This window comes from Miscanthus floridulus, chromosome 9, assembly GCF_019320115.1.
Source record: "Miscanthus floridulus cultivar M001 chromosome 9, ASM1932011v1, whole genome shotgun sequence".
In the NCBI taxonomy this organism is placed as follows: Eukaryota; Viridiplantae; Streptophyta; class Magnoliopsida; order Poales; family Poaceae; genus Miscanthus; species Miscanthus floridulus.
Genome location: NC_089588.1, coordinates 2,396,442 through 2,413,744, shown reverse-complemented (window position 1 = coordinate 2,413,744; position 17,303 = coordinate 2,396,442). Strand labels below are relative to the sequence as shown.

The 17,303-nt window shown below is 47.5% G+C and overlaps 1 protein-coding gene and 1 pseudogene across 1 annotated transcript in view; one reads left to right on the top strand and one right to left on the bottom strand.

The window, feature by feature from the left end:
• LOC136484143 (5'-3' exoribonuclease 3-like) overlaps positions 1-16,935 on the bottom strand; it is a 29,593-nt gene extending 12,658 nt beyond the window's left edge. Inside the window, exons 1-2 of the mRNA XM_066481336.1 lie at positions 16,704-16,935; positions 15,797-15,895 (exon numbers count right to left, since the gene is read on the bottom strand). Coding sequence (XP_066337433.1) covers positions 15,797-15,841 — 45 coding nt within the window. The 5' untranslated portion in view covers positions 15,842-15,895; positions 16,704-16,935. The remainder of the gene's footprint in view (positions 1-15,796; positions 15,896-16,703) is intronic.
• LOC136483824 (putative F-box protein At1g50870) lies at positions 7,725-12,776 on the top strand (annotated as a pseudogene).
• Positions 16,936-17,303: the final 368 nt, after the last annotated feature.

Here is a 17,303-nt window from a genome sequence, read left to right as displayed (position 1 = left end):
CGAGCTCTCTCTCTCTCTCTCTGCTTCCCCTTCTCGCTCTTTACTACACGCTCACCGCCGACCGCCGCTCTGCTCCCCCGTTCTCCCTCAGCTCTGCTCCCCACCGAGCCGAGGCCGATACCAACGGCGCCCCGCGTCCTGCTCTCCACCTCGCCCCGCGCACCTGCTCTGCCCTCTTCCCCTCCTCCGCTCTCTCTCTCTCCTCCGCCCTCTTCTTCCTCGCCTAGGTCGCCGCAGAAGCCGGGATGCTGCACACGCTGCCGGGGCCCAAGGGCTCAGGGATGCTGGGTGGAGGGGCTTGGGGGCTCTGGGATGCTGCACATGCCGCGGAACCGAGCTTCCGAGGTTCTGACCCCAACGAGGACACGACCGCACGAGGCCGACTCCGACGAGTCGATGACGGGCGAGCTGCTGGGTGTGGCCTCCGCGACCACTAGCGTGCGAGAGCGAGAGTGCGAGATGCTGAGCGAGACAGGGGGCGGCGCGACGGCTGGAGAACAGGGTTGGCCGGATAGGGATTGAGGAACGAATTAGGGTTGGAATGGTGCATTGGTGCATTATATACTCCGTGACTTATTGGGCCTTTTACATGGGCCTGGCGAGTGGCGACCTGGCCGTTTGGTGCCTTCTTCGCGGGGCGGGGCGGCGGGGATCGGGGTCGGGAATCAGCGAACCATCCCCGTCCCCGCCATCCCCGACGGGGACAACTTTCCTACCAAATTCATCCCCATGGGGATTAATTTCCCTCCATCCCCATCCCCTAATGGAAGAATTCCCCGCGGGGAATCGGGGATCGGGTCCCCGTTGACATCTTTAGGGAAGGAGGATGTGGAAGCTAGGCCGTGCTCGGAAAGGAGGAAGGGAAAGGAAGGTTGGTCCTGGGTGAGGGGTTTTAAGCCCAAGAATGACAAAGGGGGTTTTCCATTTCTTGCTATGGAAAAGAGAAGAAGGTTACACTCCAAGCAAAACCGAATAAAATCCAACAACTCAAACACAGGCATCCAACTCATATATGAGATGCACAAGGTTTTATTGTAAACCTTTTTAAATGAGATGAGAAATAGATTTAGAGTTTCGTTTTTTGAATGAGATGAGATTCACAAGGTTTTATGAATGAGATGAGAAATAGATTAATTAGAAACCGTGTGTGAGGGTTATAGGTTGAATTCGAGCGGGCTTGAATGAACTCAACCTTTAATTTATTCCGAAATATTTATTTATGAAACTCATTTTCCTTGGTGTTGACTTGGCAACACCATTTGCAAAACAATTTTCAAATCGTGATCTTCAAATTGTGAGATGAGATTCACAATTTTCAAATGAGATGAGATTCACAAGGTTTTACAAATAGTTGTCTTAAGTTTGACCTAACACTACATGCAACACACATATAGGCAAAAGTTTTAAAAAGTTCGTATTTTTTGTATTCTGCGTGGAAAGACATATAGGCAAAAGTTTTAAAAAGTTCGTATTTTTGTATTCTGCGTGGAAAGACAATATTTTAAAAAGTTTGACTTAACACTACATAATATTGGCACATCCTGCGTGGAAAGTACCAATGGTACTTTTCCGACGATTATAAAAGATGTCATTTTGTCTAACATAAGTTACAATATTCGTAATCCACATACACATTTTGAACTTAAAACTTAACTTGTACATGTAGAAATAAAAAAGATGTATATATGTTATTAGATAGTAGATTAGATCAACTGAAAGATCCAAAAGGGTAAACTAAACACTAATTAGATTAATTATTAGGGGTTATCTGGACAACTTTTCAAAGCGGCCGGGAATAGGTTAATTAGTCTTTTTTCCTAATACAAAATATGACCGGCAGTAGAGTTATTATTTGAACCATGTGTGCAACGAGCTGTTCTTTGGTATGCGTAGTGTGTAATTTATATGTGTTGAATTGTAGGAATAACCAATTGAATTGGTGGCTTGTACGCACAAAAGTGAGAACCCACAAGCTAGCTAGCGCCTAGCCGTCAAGGATTTGTTGCTAACCTTTCGTACTTTCTTGGCCGAAGATTTTCTCGTCAAGTAGGGTCACATGTATTAGCGGTTATTATTTCCACATTTTCTATTCTTCAGACTACTGAAACATCCGAGACTTTCAGGCGACGCGGTTTCAGCCCCGCTCCGGCGATCTCCTCCCCGCTGCCGTGGCCGCGCCCTCACCCACACCGAGCTCCTCCCCCACTCCGGCGAGCAGATCCAGCGACCTCCCCAACTCCGGCGAGCGGATCCGGCGGTGGACACGGCAGATCTGGCGAGGTAGGCCCTCTTCTTCTTCCTCCTCCTCCTAGGTCGCCAAGTTAGGGTTCCGGCGTGTCTCCTCTCTCTCTCTCTTACAACTCCGGCGAGCTTCTCCTCTCTCTCTTCTCCAACTCCGGTGGGATATAGAATGGTCGGACGGGGGAGGCAGGTAGGCTAGGCGGTGGGCATGGTCGATGGACGGCTTAGGGGAGCTAGCGGCGGCAGAGGCGGTCGGGCCAGGTCGGGGTGGTGGAGCTCCGGCCATGGTGGCGCGGCGTCTCGGGGGACGGGAACAAGGTGGCGCCGCGGGGGCGGTGGCGGGGGAGCGGGCACGAGGCTGGAGTCGGGGTGGAAGACGATGAGGGGAAGAAGATGAACTGGGGACGTTAGATCTTGATCCAACGGCTCGGATTCATCGCCCGAAAAAAATGAAAATTCAGGAGCCTGTAGTATAGCAACTTAAGAAGACGTATCTTCCCTACATAAAAAAAAGGAAGAAACCCCATAAAAATCAGGTTACACCAAGTGTCTTCATGGTGGGGCATATAGAGACCCACCCCTATCTTATGGGAACTGACGGCGGTAAATTCCATCTAGTAGCTTATACCGCCGGCTATATGGTTGAGCTCTCCAGTAAGGAAACAGGTACTACGGGGACCTACCTTGGAGAGGACAAATCTTATTACAAATCCTTGTATCTCCAGACCGATGCACACCCATCTTTGTGTAGTAATATCGCCTTTTCTCCGTGACAAGCCGGCAAGCAGCCATAGTCTTCTGAAGATAATAAGCAAGCTAAATCCCCATCTAGGTCGATTTCATCTAATAGACTAATAACAGTCTCATCTTCGAATATAAATGAATCATTCTTCTTGATTGCTATAATTACTTCATGACCCCATCGGGTTATGTTATTCCAGGATACTTCTCCTCTGTCACTTTATCAAATACTTTTTGATAGAAAAGATGTAAAATCACATTGGTTATTTCACCTATTGGAGGGATTAGATTGAACGGTATAAACTTCTTACTCTTCTATTATTTCACGTGTATAAATAAACCAAAAAAATGCGTCGTTGACCGAATGGCAACGTGTATACATACATATGTGTGGCCTTCTTTCGCTTTGGCACACGATTGATTGATTGAATGTGAATCTTCTACGGACACCCGAGATGGCTCCTCCCTGACCTGACCTCAGTGAGATGAAGTCGGACAAGACGCTTGGAGAGCTGGTCTCCAACGTCTCGTCGTTACCTCTGCGCGTCTTCCTAACACCTCATTGCATTGCCGACCACGGTATTCCAGTACTAATTCCAGGAATCCACCCATTGAATTGAATAGTACTACACGCAAGGATTTTGTTACTGTGGCAAAGACTTGCAATTGTCTCCTTGGGCATGTACATACGTCGCCATACGCGTGTATTTTCCACGTGTTGACGAGAACTTGACAGTCTTCCCGCCCCACGTCCCAGACCAAATTATTCGATGGCCTCCAACAGGTTTATTCTGTTTTCTCACTCTTTTTTATTTTTATGAAATTTTTTATACCATCTCTGTCCCTAGAAAAATTAATTTCTAGAATTGTCTTAAATTATTATTTTTTATGTTTGACCAATTACAGATATTTATAACATCAGATGAGCATATTATGAAAATATAATTTATGATGTATCTGATGATACTAGTTTGGTGTCTAATTCTCTTCACACTCATTTCTATATATCTAGTTATGTTTCATTTTTCTTACTATAGACAACTTTAGGAATTGGTTTATTTAGGAGACCGAGGGAGTAATAAACTATCTATTTTTCTTCTATGTACTATGAAAAAAATTAGGTTGAGAAGTTTGTTCCGAACAAATTAAAAAAATTCATTCCAGATAAATTTGTATAATTTTTTTTGAAAGACGTCAAAAATTGAAAGACAAAGTCTAGCCTCATGATGTCATAAGACATGTGCTGCAACAAGATCCAGGGTAATATTTAAGCTAATGTTTCAATTAATATGTTAAAGACTCATGCAGTGCCTCATTGAGGGAAAAATTATGGATACGGATGGACAAAACATATAGGCAAATTAGCAAGTTTGTCAAGTGGATACTGGATAGAGACTACCGAGTATCTATATGAATATTGTGTTGTAATAAAATAAATAAAGAGAGACTGTAAAAATAAATAATTTTGATAACTAAAGGGGTATTAAACATGGATTTCCTAATATTAGTAATAACATTTTTACTAGTATGCACAACTCGCTCGCACCAACGCGGTTTTTTACGCAGGCTAGCATGACATTCCGTTTATTAGTCTTTTTACGACAACAATTTTGACAAGTCTTCGCAGCTCACTTGCCTATATAAGAAGACAATAGTACACTCCGTACTAGCCAAGTACGAGCATCGTCCATTGAGCAGCCTATCTATCTATCAAAGCGAGCGAGCAACACTCCGCATACTCCTCCACGCCATGTCCATGCCGGCAGCCCACTTCTCGCATCCCAAGCACGAGCTGAAGCTGAGGGAGTACCACCTGCCACGCCAGTGCGCCCTGTGCGGGGAGAAGCTCACCGGCAGCGGCTACAGCTGCCACCACCGCCTCTGCGAGTTCGACCTGCACGAGGAGTGCGCCAGGTACCCAGAGGCCCTGAGCTCCTTCGCGCACCCATGGCACGACCTCACCCTCTCCCCCGCACCGACGACGGCCGCCGCCGGAGCACCTGCTGCGAGCTGTGCCGCGAGCAAAAAGTCCCCGCCGGCGTGTTCCTGTACCGCTGCGCGCCATGCGGGTTCGCAGTGCACCCGCGGTGCTCGCGCCTGCCGCAGACGGCGCGCAGCGAGCTCGTCCACCCGGAGCACGGCCTGAGCCTCACCGCCATGCCCAGTGCGGGGGACAACGTGCGCGGCGTGCCGCCAGCCCTGCGGCGTTTGGGTCTACCGCTGTGGGCTGTGCGACGTCGACCTCCACATCGAGTGCCTGCACGGCGCCAGGTCCTCCGGAGGGAAGAACGGAAAGGGGTGGTCGTCGGCGCTGGGTGAAGTTCTGGGCGTGAAAGTCATGGAAAGCCTTGCGGGAGTTGCAGGTGAAGACGTGGCGAATATGTTGTTTCAGTGAGATTTTCGTCCGTACGTACGTGGACGCTAACACGAAGAAACATTATCTACAGAGTTGTGTACCGATCTGAAAAGTCGTAGTAGTAGTGTGACATCGATCCTGCTAGTGTCTCGTTTGCATACGATTTATGAACCGCATAATAAGAGCATGGTGCACACATGCATGCAGTTTATAGATTTCCACTTATGTATTCCTAACTTCCTAGTTTATATTAAATCCACAAGGAATAAGTGGATATTAGCACTTTTTAGCAGCTTTGTTATGTGTTAGTCTACGAACTTGTATGTACTCTTCCTCGCAAAAAAAAAGTATGTATGTACTCTACGCTAAGAAGAATTAATAATAGATAATAAAGAACTTCTTGTTCCTGCTCTCTCTTTGTTCATCATATTACCTACACGAGTTGTACGGATCTGAAAGATAACAGTGTCACATCGGTCCTCTTGGTGCCTCGTGTACATGTAATGAAACCATGCACTGATTCAAACTATCTTATCTTACTGTTATTAGATTAAGGCTCCAAACGAAAAAAAAAGATAAACCTAAAAAAATTAGATCTTATCTCATTTATTGCTGACTAGATGAGTGCCCGTGCGTTGCAACGGGTGCAACATAAATTCTGGTTTTATTCTATTTTATTTACTTGCCTTCCAGTGTCTCCATGCGGTGATTATTTACCTGCCGGATATGGATCGCATGAGATGCGGTGATTATTTGTCTGCCGGATATAGATCCAATGAGTGTTTGGTCCTGCCGGATAGACATTGACAATACGAATGTTTTAGTTGTAGAGATAGAGGAGATTGGTGGCTTCATAATTTTCTCGAGACACACTAGGGAATAAGATAATTCACATAAATTCTCGTATATCAAAAGCATCTGGCCTTTAATTTAGTAGACAATCATCCTACTATACTAATTAGAGGCTTCACGGGCACGGTGCTATATTTTGAAAATAGAGGCAACAATGAGGAAACGTTCAAATCCAAGAATCACTACTACACTAAGTCTAACCGAGGTGGACGTTTTGGATTAACCGAGACGGGCAACGCAACCGCCTTGAACAAAAGGTTACGGTTAATACACGAACTACCAAGGCTGTTATTTGCCCGCCTCGATTAATCAAATAAAAAAACAAAAAAAGAGAAAAATCCATGGACAGGCCCGCCGAGCCCATCCAGGCACTGCAGCAGCTGGATCAACACGCCGCCGCAACCGCCACCGGATCCGGGCGCCCGCTGCTGGATCCGAGCACCCGCTGGCTGGATCCGGTCACCTGCTCGCGGGGGCCATTGGTGGAGCCGCCGGGACCGCTGCTCCTCACCGTCGGTCAGATCCAGGCCGCACCTGGACGCGCTGCCGCTGATGGATCTCTTGCACGGGCTGTCGGATCCACCACCAGGGAAGGATCTGGGCCTCGCGCCGCCGCCCCTGCATGCCCGATCCGTCGCCCCACGCACGCCACCGCCAGATCCGTGGGGGGTGGAGAAGAGGGAGCCTCCGGATTTGCACCGCCGCTGCTCCGCTCGCTGGAGGGAGAGGGAGGCCGCGCCGCTTGAGGGAGAGGGAGGCGCATCGGTGGTCCTCCTCACCTCCATGCCGGAGAGGGAGTCGCCCGCACCACCATCGGAGTATGGAGGGAGAGGGGCTCGAAAGGGAGAGTGTGAGGGAGAGAGTGGAGGGGCGCCATCGGGCTCTCCCTCCCGAGGGGTGCATGGTCGAGCTCTCCATCCGCTCGGCCTCGACTGCGGGATGGGGAGACAGAAGTGAGGAGTGGAAAACCCTAACCCCTGCGTTTATATATTGGTGATGGTAGTGGACAGGTGTGGGCTAGAGGGCTGGGCCTGATTTACCGTGGCGGTTGAGTTAGAATGCCCGCCTCGGTTAATGATTTACCGAGGCGATTGTGTTAGGATGCTTGCCTCGTTAATATATATTAACCGAGGCGGGCCTTTTAGGTTGCCCGCCTCAGTTATTAACTGAGGCGATTGCTGGGCTAGCTGTCCGGCCACCCAATAATGGAGGCAGGCAACCGGCCCGCCCGCCTCGGAGGCAATTTGGCAAATGCCTTAGAAAAGATTTATTGTAGTAGTGAATTTCAAGTGCACATTGTCATATTTTTTTAAGAAAAAAGGTCTATTTTACCTCCTCATCTACGTAGTTTGATTTTCCTCATCAAACTCCAAAACTAGAAGTCTTACCCTTTGAACTCTCAAAACCGTTCAAATTACCTCCCTATCATGTTTTGAAAGCAATTTTGTTTTTTCTGGTTAAAAAATCAACTAAATACTTGATAAGACTATTGTACCACATAAAATGTCTTTAAATTTCAAAAAATTCCAAAAAAATATACCTAGAGATGTATTGGGACAGAACAAATTCAAATAAAATATTTAAAGCATGTGAAAATATCTTTAGAAGCTTCCAAAGTTAGATTTAGCTCTAGGAAAAATGAAAAAAAAATCCCAAAAAATATGTAAAACTCTTTCTATTTGATGTATAAGTGTATTTTGAAAACTTCACACAACAAAAAAACATTAGACATAACAAGCTTGAATGCATTTGACACTAACATATATTGCATTCATGCTGGTTGCATCTCATATTTTTGCAGCCTAAAGTTTTTAAAATACGTTTAGACTTTAATTAAAATGTTTTGGTTTTTTTCTACATTTTTGTGTATTTTTCTCATTTTTGCTAGAGCTAAAATATATTTTAGCTTTTACAAGCTCTAAATATTTTACTTGGATTCTTCGTATCTTAATCCGTCTCTATGATTTTTATCAAATTTTCTAGAAGGTTAGAGACATTTTGTGTGGCAAAAACTTTGTCTAGCATAAGTATTTATCGATTTTGAACTTAAAAAGATAAAACCGCCTTTAAAACAATTTCAATACGATAACAGGGTAATTCGAACGATTTTGAAAGTTCAAGATGTAAGTTGTCTGATTTAGAATTCAAGGAGAAAAGATAGCATGCAACTAGCCATATTCGACCATGGCCACATGCTGGCCACGCACAGCGTGCGCAGCCGGCCAGCAGCGGGAAGCCGAAACTGGTCATGGCTAGGTGTTGGGTGGCTGACTGTGGTTCGGAGGCCGAGGTGGTGGGCAGGGACCGGTGGAGCAGTCATGATGAAAACGCTCGAAAAACTAGTGGTTTGACAACATTTTACCTAGGTCTCAGTCACCTGAACCCTCACCCCCATTCAGGGACGAAGCCAGAAAAAAATTTAGGAGGGGCTGAAAAAAAATAGAGGTTTTTTTATCTTCTCTTAACGTTAGCCCCTCCTATCTAATACATATATGCATAAAATTTTAAGAGAGGGCTTAGAGAGCTCCACGTTCCTAGGATCGGTAGGGGGGCTAGAGCCCCCCAGCCCCACCACTGGCTTCGTCGCTGCCCCCATTGTACCTAAGGGGCATCCCACTTTCCATGAGTGTTGGGAGTTTCTCTTTCTTAACCATACAGAGTTTTGGAAAGCAACATGAAATCCACGTAATATGAAGTTTTTCAAGTCTTTTGCTCAAAAGTTGGGGTTTTTTTTAGAACGCGGAGCATGGGAGTTATTGTGGCCACAGGTGGATTGGACCTTAGGCTTTTCATATGCTTGTCCCATGGGCTGCCCCGAGAGTAAGGGGACCCATGACTCATTTTTTTTCTGATCTTAAAAGGTACTCCCACCACTTAAAATTATAAGTTGTTTTGGCTTTTTTAGTTATATTATTTTTGATAATACCTAGATGTACATTATATATAGATACATATCTAGAAAACTTATAATGACTTAGAGGCTGTTTGGCAGGGCTCTACGAGCAGCTTCGACTCTGACTCTGCTGGAGCCCTGCCAAACGGGCAAAACAAAAACAGCTTCGATGAAGGAGGAAGGAGCCGGAGCACTTTTCCTCTTCACGGGCGGAGCCAGCAAAATGTGGCTTCGCACAAATCAACTCATATTGCAAGTTGACATCAAATAATCAAATCGAATAGAAAGGGCACTATGGACACGGGCCAAGGATAGAGCTGGCAGGAGCAAGAATTGGGCTGTCACTGTTTACAAGTAGGATTCCTTACTCCCAGCCTGGAATGGCCCGAGGTTCTGTCATCGAAACCCTTGCCTGAGCCCAATAGGCAACTTCACGACAGAGATCCATTCACCAGCGCTCCGCCCTCCGGCGGCGCCGCCTTCCGCCCTTCTCCGCCTCCAATCTCGCACAACCCCAGATCGATGGCGTCCAGCTCTAAGCTATGCCATGCAGCCTCGGTATCCAACACCGGCGCGCCAGCGCTACCCCTCGACGCGCTGTTCGAGGTCCTCCTGCGCCTCCCGGCCAAGGACCTCTGTCGCCTCCGCGCCGTCTGCCGGTCCTGGCATGCCCTCACCTCCGATCCGCATTTCGCCGCGGAGCACAAGTCCCGCCACGCGGAGCCCCGCCATCGTGGGGCTGTCGGGACAGCCGCTCAGGCGGATACCCTTTGGCTCCGATCCCATCGAGTTGCCGCTCACCCACCTCGACCGCCTCTGTGTCTTTAGGTGGTGCAAACCCTCGTTGGGCGCCTGGGTTCTCAACCCGGCCACCTCAGTTGCCCTCGCTTTGCCTGGCCTCCATTCGGATGAGTTTGTGGGCATTTGCATAGAGCAGAAATCTGGTTGGGTTTCTGGTTTCATGCACAACTGCAGGACAGTTGCATATGCTTTTGGACAGGTTGCTTCCACTAGAGAGTACAAGGTACTCCGCATCAGCCATGCTAATGGCTCGCCACCTCAGCTATGCGACATAATCAGCCTTGATGGGAGTAGCCAGGGAAGGTGGAGGAGAAAGCAGAACCCACCGAGTGGCCTTATGAGAACAGAGAGAAGAGAAATCATGGAACGCTTAGCCCTCAATGGGGTTGTGTATTTCTTGCTTGATTATGCAATTATGGAACCAGCAAGCCAGCTCCATTCAACCTTGATACGGACTTACGGAGAAGTGGATGCCAACACTTCGGGGTCCAGAGCCATTGCGTAGTGCTGATTTTCGGGCCTTTGAGCGGAAAATCTCATTAGCCAACTTAAATGGCAGCTTGGTTATAATTGACAATGATGTTGGTGTCTCTTTCGACCTATGGTTTCTCATGGATCACAACAGAGGTCTCTGGGTTAAAAAGTACAGATTAAGTGTTGTGCGGGATTGTTTATATGCACGTCCTTTACTGATATTAGATGATGGGAGGATAGTCATTTGTGACAGGGTAGAGAGGCTATTACAATGCTATGATCCAACAACCGACAGTTTAACAGATGTGTTGGATATCAAGGAGATGGAACTTGGAGAAACTCAAAGCATTGATGTTTACACAGGGAGCCTCTTGATCTAGAATCTTGCTTCTACCGACGAGTTTGGTATGTTGTTTGTTTTATCTAACTTCCAAAACTTTATGCGCATTGTGATGAATGCTCTAGTGAAATCTTACATTTACTTAAAATATGCTACATTATTCTGTTGTTGATTATTCTATATGTTCTTGGCATACTTGTGAGTCATTGATATATTTTACAAAATGAAATGTATGGGCAGAACTTGATCTTTTTAGGAGTGTCATCTAGATCCATAAACTTTGAAATTGTAGGTTGTAATGTGTTATCTAGGTCCAAAGAACCCAAAATTAAAAAATACCCTACTGTTGTCGATATGGTGTGCCAACATGGAGAATTTTTTTATTGATGAGCTAGAAAAATAAAATTCAGAATGGAGCTGTCGCTTTCCCATTTCTTCACTTTGAGTTGTCCATGAAGGGTGAAGTTTTTAGCGCTTTAGACCTAGATAACATATTTAACAATAGGACTGGACAAGAAGCGCTTGGCTCCTTATGGCTTGTTAAGATAATGAGATAGCTCGTACAGGCTCAGCTAGTTTAGCTCGAGAGCCAACTCATTATAGCTTGGCAGCAGGAGGCCGATTACTCTGATCCAAATCCTCTCACTTTACAACTGACTTTAGCTTTGTCTGAACCGTTTATGAGATCCAACACCTACAAGTCAGTCTTTTTCTCTTATCTCCTTGGACACCTCACCTCTCAAGCTTTGGCAGTAGTGCTGGACACTAATGCGTGACAGCTAGCTGCTACGTAGCTTAAGTAAAGCTCTGAAGGTCATCTGCAGATCTTATTGCTATTTAGATCCCAAATCATGATAAGAACTCAGGATTCTTTAGTTCTGTTCTGGTTTGATTTGGGCAAGAACATTGTATTCTGTTTCATCAAGCGGCCACTGTACTAATCAATAGAGCACCAATTACATGAAATCATCCTTTCACATTTCCTCACATTCCAACACTTCAATGGGAACTGACACTTCCAAGTCAAATTGCTGTGCAACTTCCTTGTCACAGTGCTGCTAATTAATGCACCAAATCATTATGATGAGACCACGCAACAACAAGAGCAGCCTGTGGGTGGCGGCAGATTGTGAGCAAGGAGGCGGAGGGTGCAGCAATGGCGGTCGTGCAATAAAACACTGAACCAAATGAGGAACAGCTGAATGGACAGGAGTAGATCATTGGAGTTCTGTTCGAATGGGTTGGGCTGGGTTGGTCAGGCGAGCAGGGCATGCCAAGGCTGGTACTGAGGGGTAAACTAATTAACAATGCATCTTATTTAGCCAATTATGCTTTGGGATTTGTACAGATTTTAGAAAAATGTCTACCGGAGCACTTCTCTTTTTTAATTTGTTGGTTCTTATATGATCAAACAGTAAGCCTGTTGATTTAGGGAGTCACTTGTGCTGATGAGTTTTTTGTGACTATTATTTGGTTTTATCTGGTACCATCAAGACATTATATTAGTCTATTTTGTAATTTGTACTACTGTAAAGCTGTTGCAGGTTCATGTTTTATTAATTGTGTAAAAAAGAAGATTTCTAGACTTTTGCAAGCTATTTTGTGAGTTCAGTTGGTGAACTGAAAGAAATGCCGTCTTCTGTGATGTTTAGTACTTTGTCCATTCCAAAATTGTTAGTCTTTCTGGCTTTTCTAAGTACATAGCTTTTGCTATGCACCTAGATAAATATTGTCTGGATACATGGTAAAAGCAATGTATCTAGAGAAGCAAGAACGACTTACAGTTTGAAACGGACCGAGTACTAAATATCCAAAATTAACACATGATGCAACCACTACCGGAAACGTCAAATTTGCCGAGTGTTTTCCCTCGGGCACTCGGCGAACAAGTTCTTTGCCGAGTGCTGCGCTAGAAACCCTGGGCAAAAAAAAAAAAACACTCGGCAAATAGAAGCTTCGCCGAGTGTAAAAAAACACTCGGCAAAGAGGGGGTTTACCGAGTGTTTTTTTTTGCACTCGGCAAACGACAAAAATCATTTTCTGGGAAAGAAAGAGAAGAAAAAAAATAAAAAAAAACTTTGCCGAGTGCCCAGATCTAGGACACTCGGCAAAGGACAAAAATTATTTTTCTGGAAAAGAAAGAGAAGAAAAAAAACTTTGCCGAGTGCCTAGATCTAGAACACTCGCCAATGGATAAAAATCATAGTTAATTCCCCGTGGGCGCCCCTCCCCTCCCCATTCTTCTTCCCGCGGGCGCCCCTCCCCTCCCCATTCTTCCCCCGCGGCTGCCCCCTCCCTCCCTCCCCTCCTCCATTTCCGGCGCTGGCGCGCCCCTCCCCTTCTCCGGCGCCCCCCTCCCCTCCCTCCCCTCCTCCCTCCTCAGATCCATCCACCGACGCGCCCCTCACCTCCCTCTCCGGCGCTCCCCCCCTCCCCTCCCTCCCCTCCTCCCTCCTCAGATCCGCCCGTCGGCGCGCCCCTCCCCTCCCTCTCCGGCGCACCCCTCCCCTCCCTCTCCGGTGCTCCTCCCTCCTCCTCAGATCCGCCCGTCGGCGCGCCCCTCCCTTCCCTCTCCGGCGCGCCCCCCTCAGATCCGCCCGTCGGCGCGCCCCTCCCCTCCCTCCGGGGGGGCCCTTCACGGCCACGCGCGAGGCAACCAAGCCCCTCCCGTCTATGGCGCAGGGTGGCTCGGCCCTTCCCGACGATGCGGAGCAGCAGCAGCAGTGGGTGGCGGTGCAGATCTGCCCTCCTCCCCTCCCTCCATGTCTCCACCGGCGGGTGGCATCGTGGATCCGGTGGGATGGAGCCACCACGGCGCGGATTCGACGGAGAGGTGTCCTCCGGCGACGGATCCGGTGGGTTGGATCCCGGTGGCGGTGGATCCGTGGATCTGACGGTGGATCCCGGCGGCGGATCCGGCGGCAGGCTCCACGGCGAGCAACGCGGCGGCGGCGGGCTCCATGGCGATGGAACCTCCCCTCCCCTTCTTCTCATGGTGGTGGTGGTGGCTTTGGTGGTGGTGGTGGTGGTGCTCACTATCATGGATGGTGGTGGCGGCGGCGGTCCTGGTGGTGCGGGCGTGGTGTCGGCGTGCCATTTTTTATTTTTTTGAAAAAAAAGTTTGCCGAGTGTTTTTTGGGCACTCGGCTGTATTTTAAAATGGATTTGAAAATCTATTGGAAAGTAAAAAGGAAAATGAAAAGAAGAAAAGAAATCTCTCCATCCCTCCCTGTGTCTTTTTGGCTTGCTGGCCTTTTTACCCAGCAGCGGCCACCTCTTCTATAGAGCTACCGGCCCAGCCCTCCCTCTATTGGCGATGGCCCAGCAGCCCTGCCCCGTCGGCCTGCTCTTCACCCCGCCAATGCAGCGCCGTAGCCTAGTACCCGGTCCAGAGGCCAAGCCATGCTGACGCCCGCACTCCCTCCCCTCTCTCTGCTGGCTTTCGCAGCCTGGGCCCAAGGCAGCAGGCCTAGCCCGACCGCGAGCTCTCTCCCTCTGAAGCCCAGCTCCGCACCCCTTTTCCCTCTCTCTTGTGCGACTGACCGCCGGGACCCGCTCGCTCTCCCACCGACACTACGGCCCCACACCACAGTGTCATCTCCTTCCTGGAGTCGACACTAAGCCGGACTCGACCGGGAGAACCCCGTCACTCCACTTTCGATTTGTGCACGTTGTGGCGTACTCTCCACGCCCACGCCCTATAAAAGGAAGCCCTAGGTGTGCCGCACCCCTTTTCACATCCTAATTGCGAGCCGCCGTCCTGCTCGAGCTCGCCTATCTCGCAAAACCCTAGCTCGCCGCTGCTTCCTTTGCCTCGCCGTCTCGTCGCTCCGTCGTCGTGTAGACCTCTTCGTCGAGCTTCGAAAGGAGGTAGGAAAGCCCCGGGTGCCACCCTTTCTCTCCCTTTCGCTCAGTGCAACGCGCACTAGCTTGCCGGGGTATCTCTGGCTAACCCGCCGGCCAAACCGAGCCGCGCGCCGCCTTTTAACCCTCTCCGACTTAGTTAAGTTCCTAGATGAGTTCGCGGTCCTCCCCTCTCTTCCCCCATGCTTTTTTCGTGGTCATTGGTGGCCAGAATAGTCAAATCGATGAACGCCGATGAGTTCCTCGCCGCCGGCAATGGCAACTACCGCGCCTGCTACTGTTCCGGCGGCCGGTTTTCTCTCTTCTCCCTTCTCTTCTAATCCTCGCCGCCCAATCTGAGATCAAGGGCCCAGATTGGCCGATACCCTTTCACCAACCTTTTTGTTAAAGAGACCCTAGACTTTTCCATAGTTGTGCCCGTCGTCCCAGACTGTGAATTAAATTCATTTTTTATTTATTTTAATACGAAAATAGTTCATGATAATTACGATTATGCCATCAGTAACTTCTAAATGTCATATCTTCTCCATTCTAGCTCCGATTTCGGTGAATTTCACGTCTGTGTGATCGTAGCGATGCGTAGATTAATTTTATAAGCTTTTTCAACTTGATTTTCCACTGTTGGTGTATTGTTCTAATCATAGCTCTTGTTTGCTTCGTGTATGTCTGTGTGGATGTTTGTGTGTTGATGTTTGATGATTGAGTCTGGACGGTGAGCAGTACAACGCTGAGCAAGAGCAGTACTTTGACGACCAGCAGGATCAACAGGAGTTTGCTGAGCAAGGCAAGTATAGCATGGGACCATCCTTGTTACCTATTCACATTTAATCACTTAATCATATTGCATGTCTCCTTGATTACCAATAAGGTGGATCCTAGTATTTTGTACCTTAACACCATGGGATATATACATTGGGTAGTTTATTGCTAGTGCTCAAGATGAATTACTATGATCTTGTAACTTGATTAATGGTATATGCAATAAACACTTAAAAATGCTTTTTAGTAACATGAACTATAGGGGGCTAGAGTGTCTGGCTACTTTACAGAGGCATTAGTTTATCTCCCTAAAGACTTATCTATTAGCGGATTCTCCCGGGACTTATAGTACAACCGTAAGAGCTACATGGCTCTGGCTTTAGTTTAGTAGAATGACCTTTTCTAGCTTATTAGTGGTTATCCAAAAGGGCGCAAGAGGGGCTTGCCGAGCTGGTACTATGTTTTTGTGCTTCACCTTTATCAGACTACTGATCTCTTGGTTGAAATTCTTCTCGTCCATATCGAGTTCTTGGGAGAGCCTTTTCACGGCGACTGACCCATTGTGAAGTAGTCCCTGAAGTCACATGCGTTGTCTTTAATTTGTCAGCATGAACATGCATGTCCTTTTAGTTTTAATTTAGACCAACTACATTATGAATACTAAGCATATATATAGTTAAGAGTGCTCATACATGTTACAATGATCTCGGCTTAGTCAAATGACTGACCGAGTCATTAGGGGCTTAATGGCCCACTAACGGTCCATGACCGCTGGACCTAATGGAACTAACGGTTAGTGGTCTGGTCCCAGCGGTGCGCGAGCTATAAGAAAGGGGTCACGGTGTCTAAGTTGATTAGCATTAAGATCGTGATTAGCCTCCCTAAGCACCTACCAGCCAAGGTAAGCTCAGGGTGCTTCCTGAAGACTAGGATCTAGCCGCCGGCCACCCCGTGCCGACGTCCTCACCATCGACGTCCACTGGAAGTCGAGATCCGCAAGTCTCCACCACCTCAGCACAAGGTATGAAATAAGATCGACTATATCTAAATCCCTAAGTACTATGTGTTCTACTGATTGAGCTAGGTAATTAGATCCTATAATTAACACTCAGTACTTTCTAACATTTGGTATCAGTTAAGCCTTCCTAGCTCCCATTGGACCATAGATCAGTCTCGGATTTGTCCGATTCAAAGAACTTTTAAGCCAAATCAGAATCTAGGGTTTCGGCTAAGAACTTAGAAGGAGGGGAAATCAAAGAAATTGCAAATCTAAGGCCCTGTTCTTCCCCAAATCCGAACCCTAGACGCAAAATCCCAAAGTTCTTACCCAAATTCAGTCCCAAATCCCTAACCCTAAGCACAAATAAGATTTTTTCCCTCACCTTAAGACGATGATGAGCATGTCTCGGCCCTCCTGCGCGAGCTCACCGCCGGTGCTCAGGTGCCGCGCCGCTGCCGCCTCAAACTTCTGTGTGCGCGAGCGTCTCAGCTAAGGGCGCCCCAGTGGCGCCACCAGCTTCTCCGTCACCGGCTTCCCCTGCGGCTACCTATACGTGCGAGAAACACGGAGAGGAGAAAGAAATGGCCTAGGGTTTTCCTGGCCACGCAGTTTTGTTGTCCCAAAAAAGAAGCGAGACCGTTTATCCTCATAGGACGTCTCAGAAAGCTCCTGGTTTTAGCAGGCCAGCCGGAGAAAATGCAGCCCAAATGGGGTTTCCTGGCCCAGGCCCAGGTTATGGTCTTGCTGGCCTGCACGGCTGCAGTCTAAGCATAGCTGGGCCAAATAAATGTATGGGCCGAATTAAGTTAAGCTTTTACATTTTCAGCTTTTTAAATAAGCTTTCCTTTTTACAGTATAATACCAAATCAGTTTCTATTTAATAAGAACATTGTTTTGAGGAATAAATTTAGGCTTAAGTTTAATATGATTTCAGTGCATTTTTTATTGCCCTGTTTCAGATTAAGTATTAGCAAATAATTAT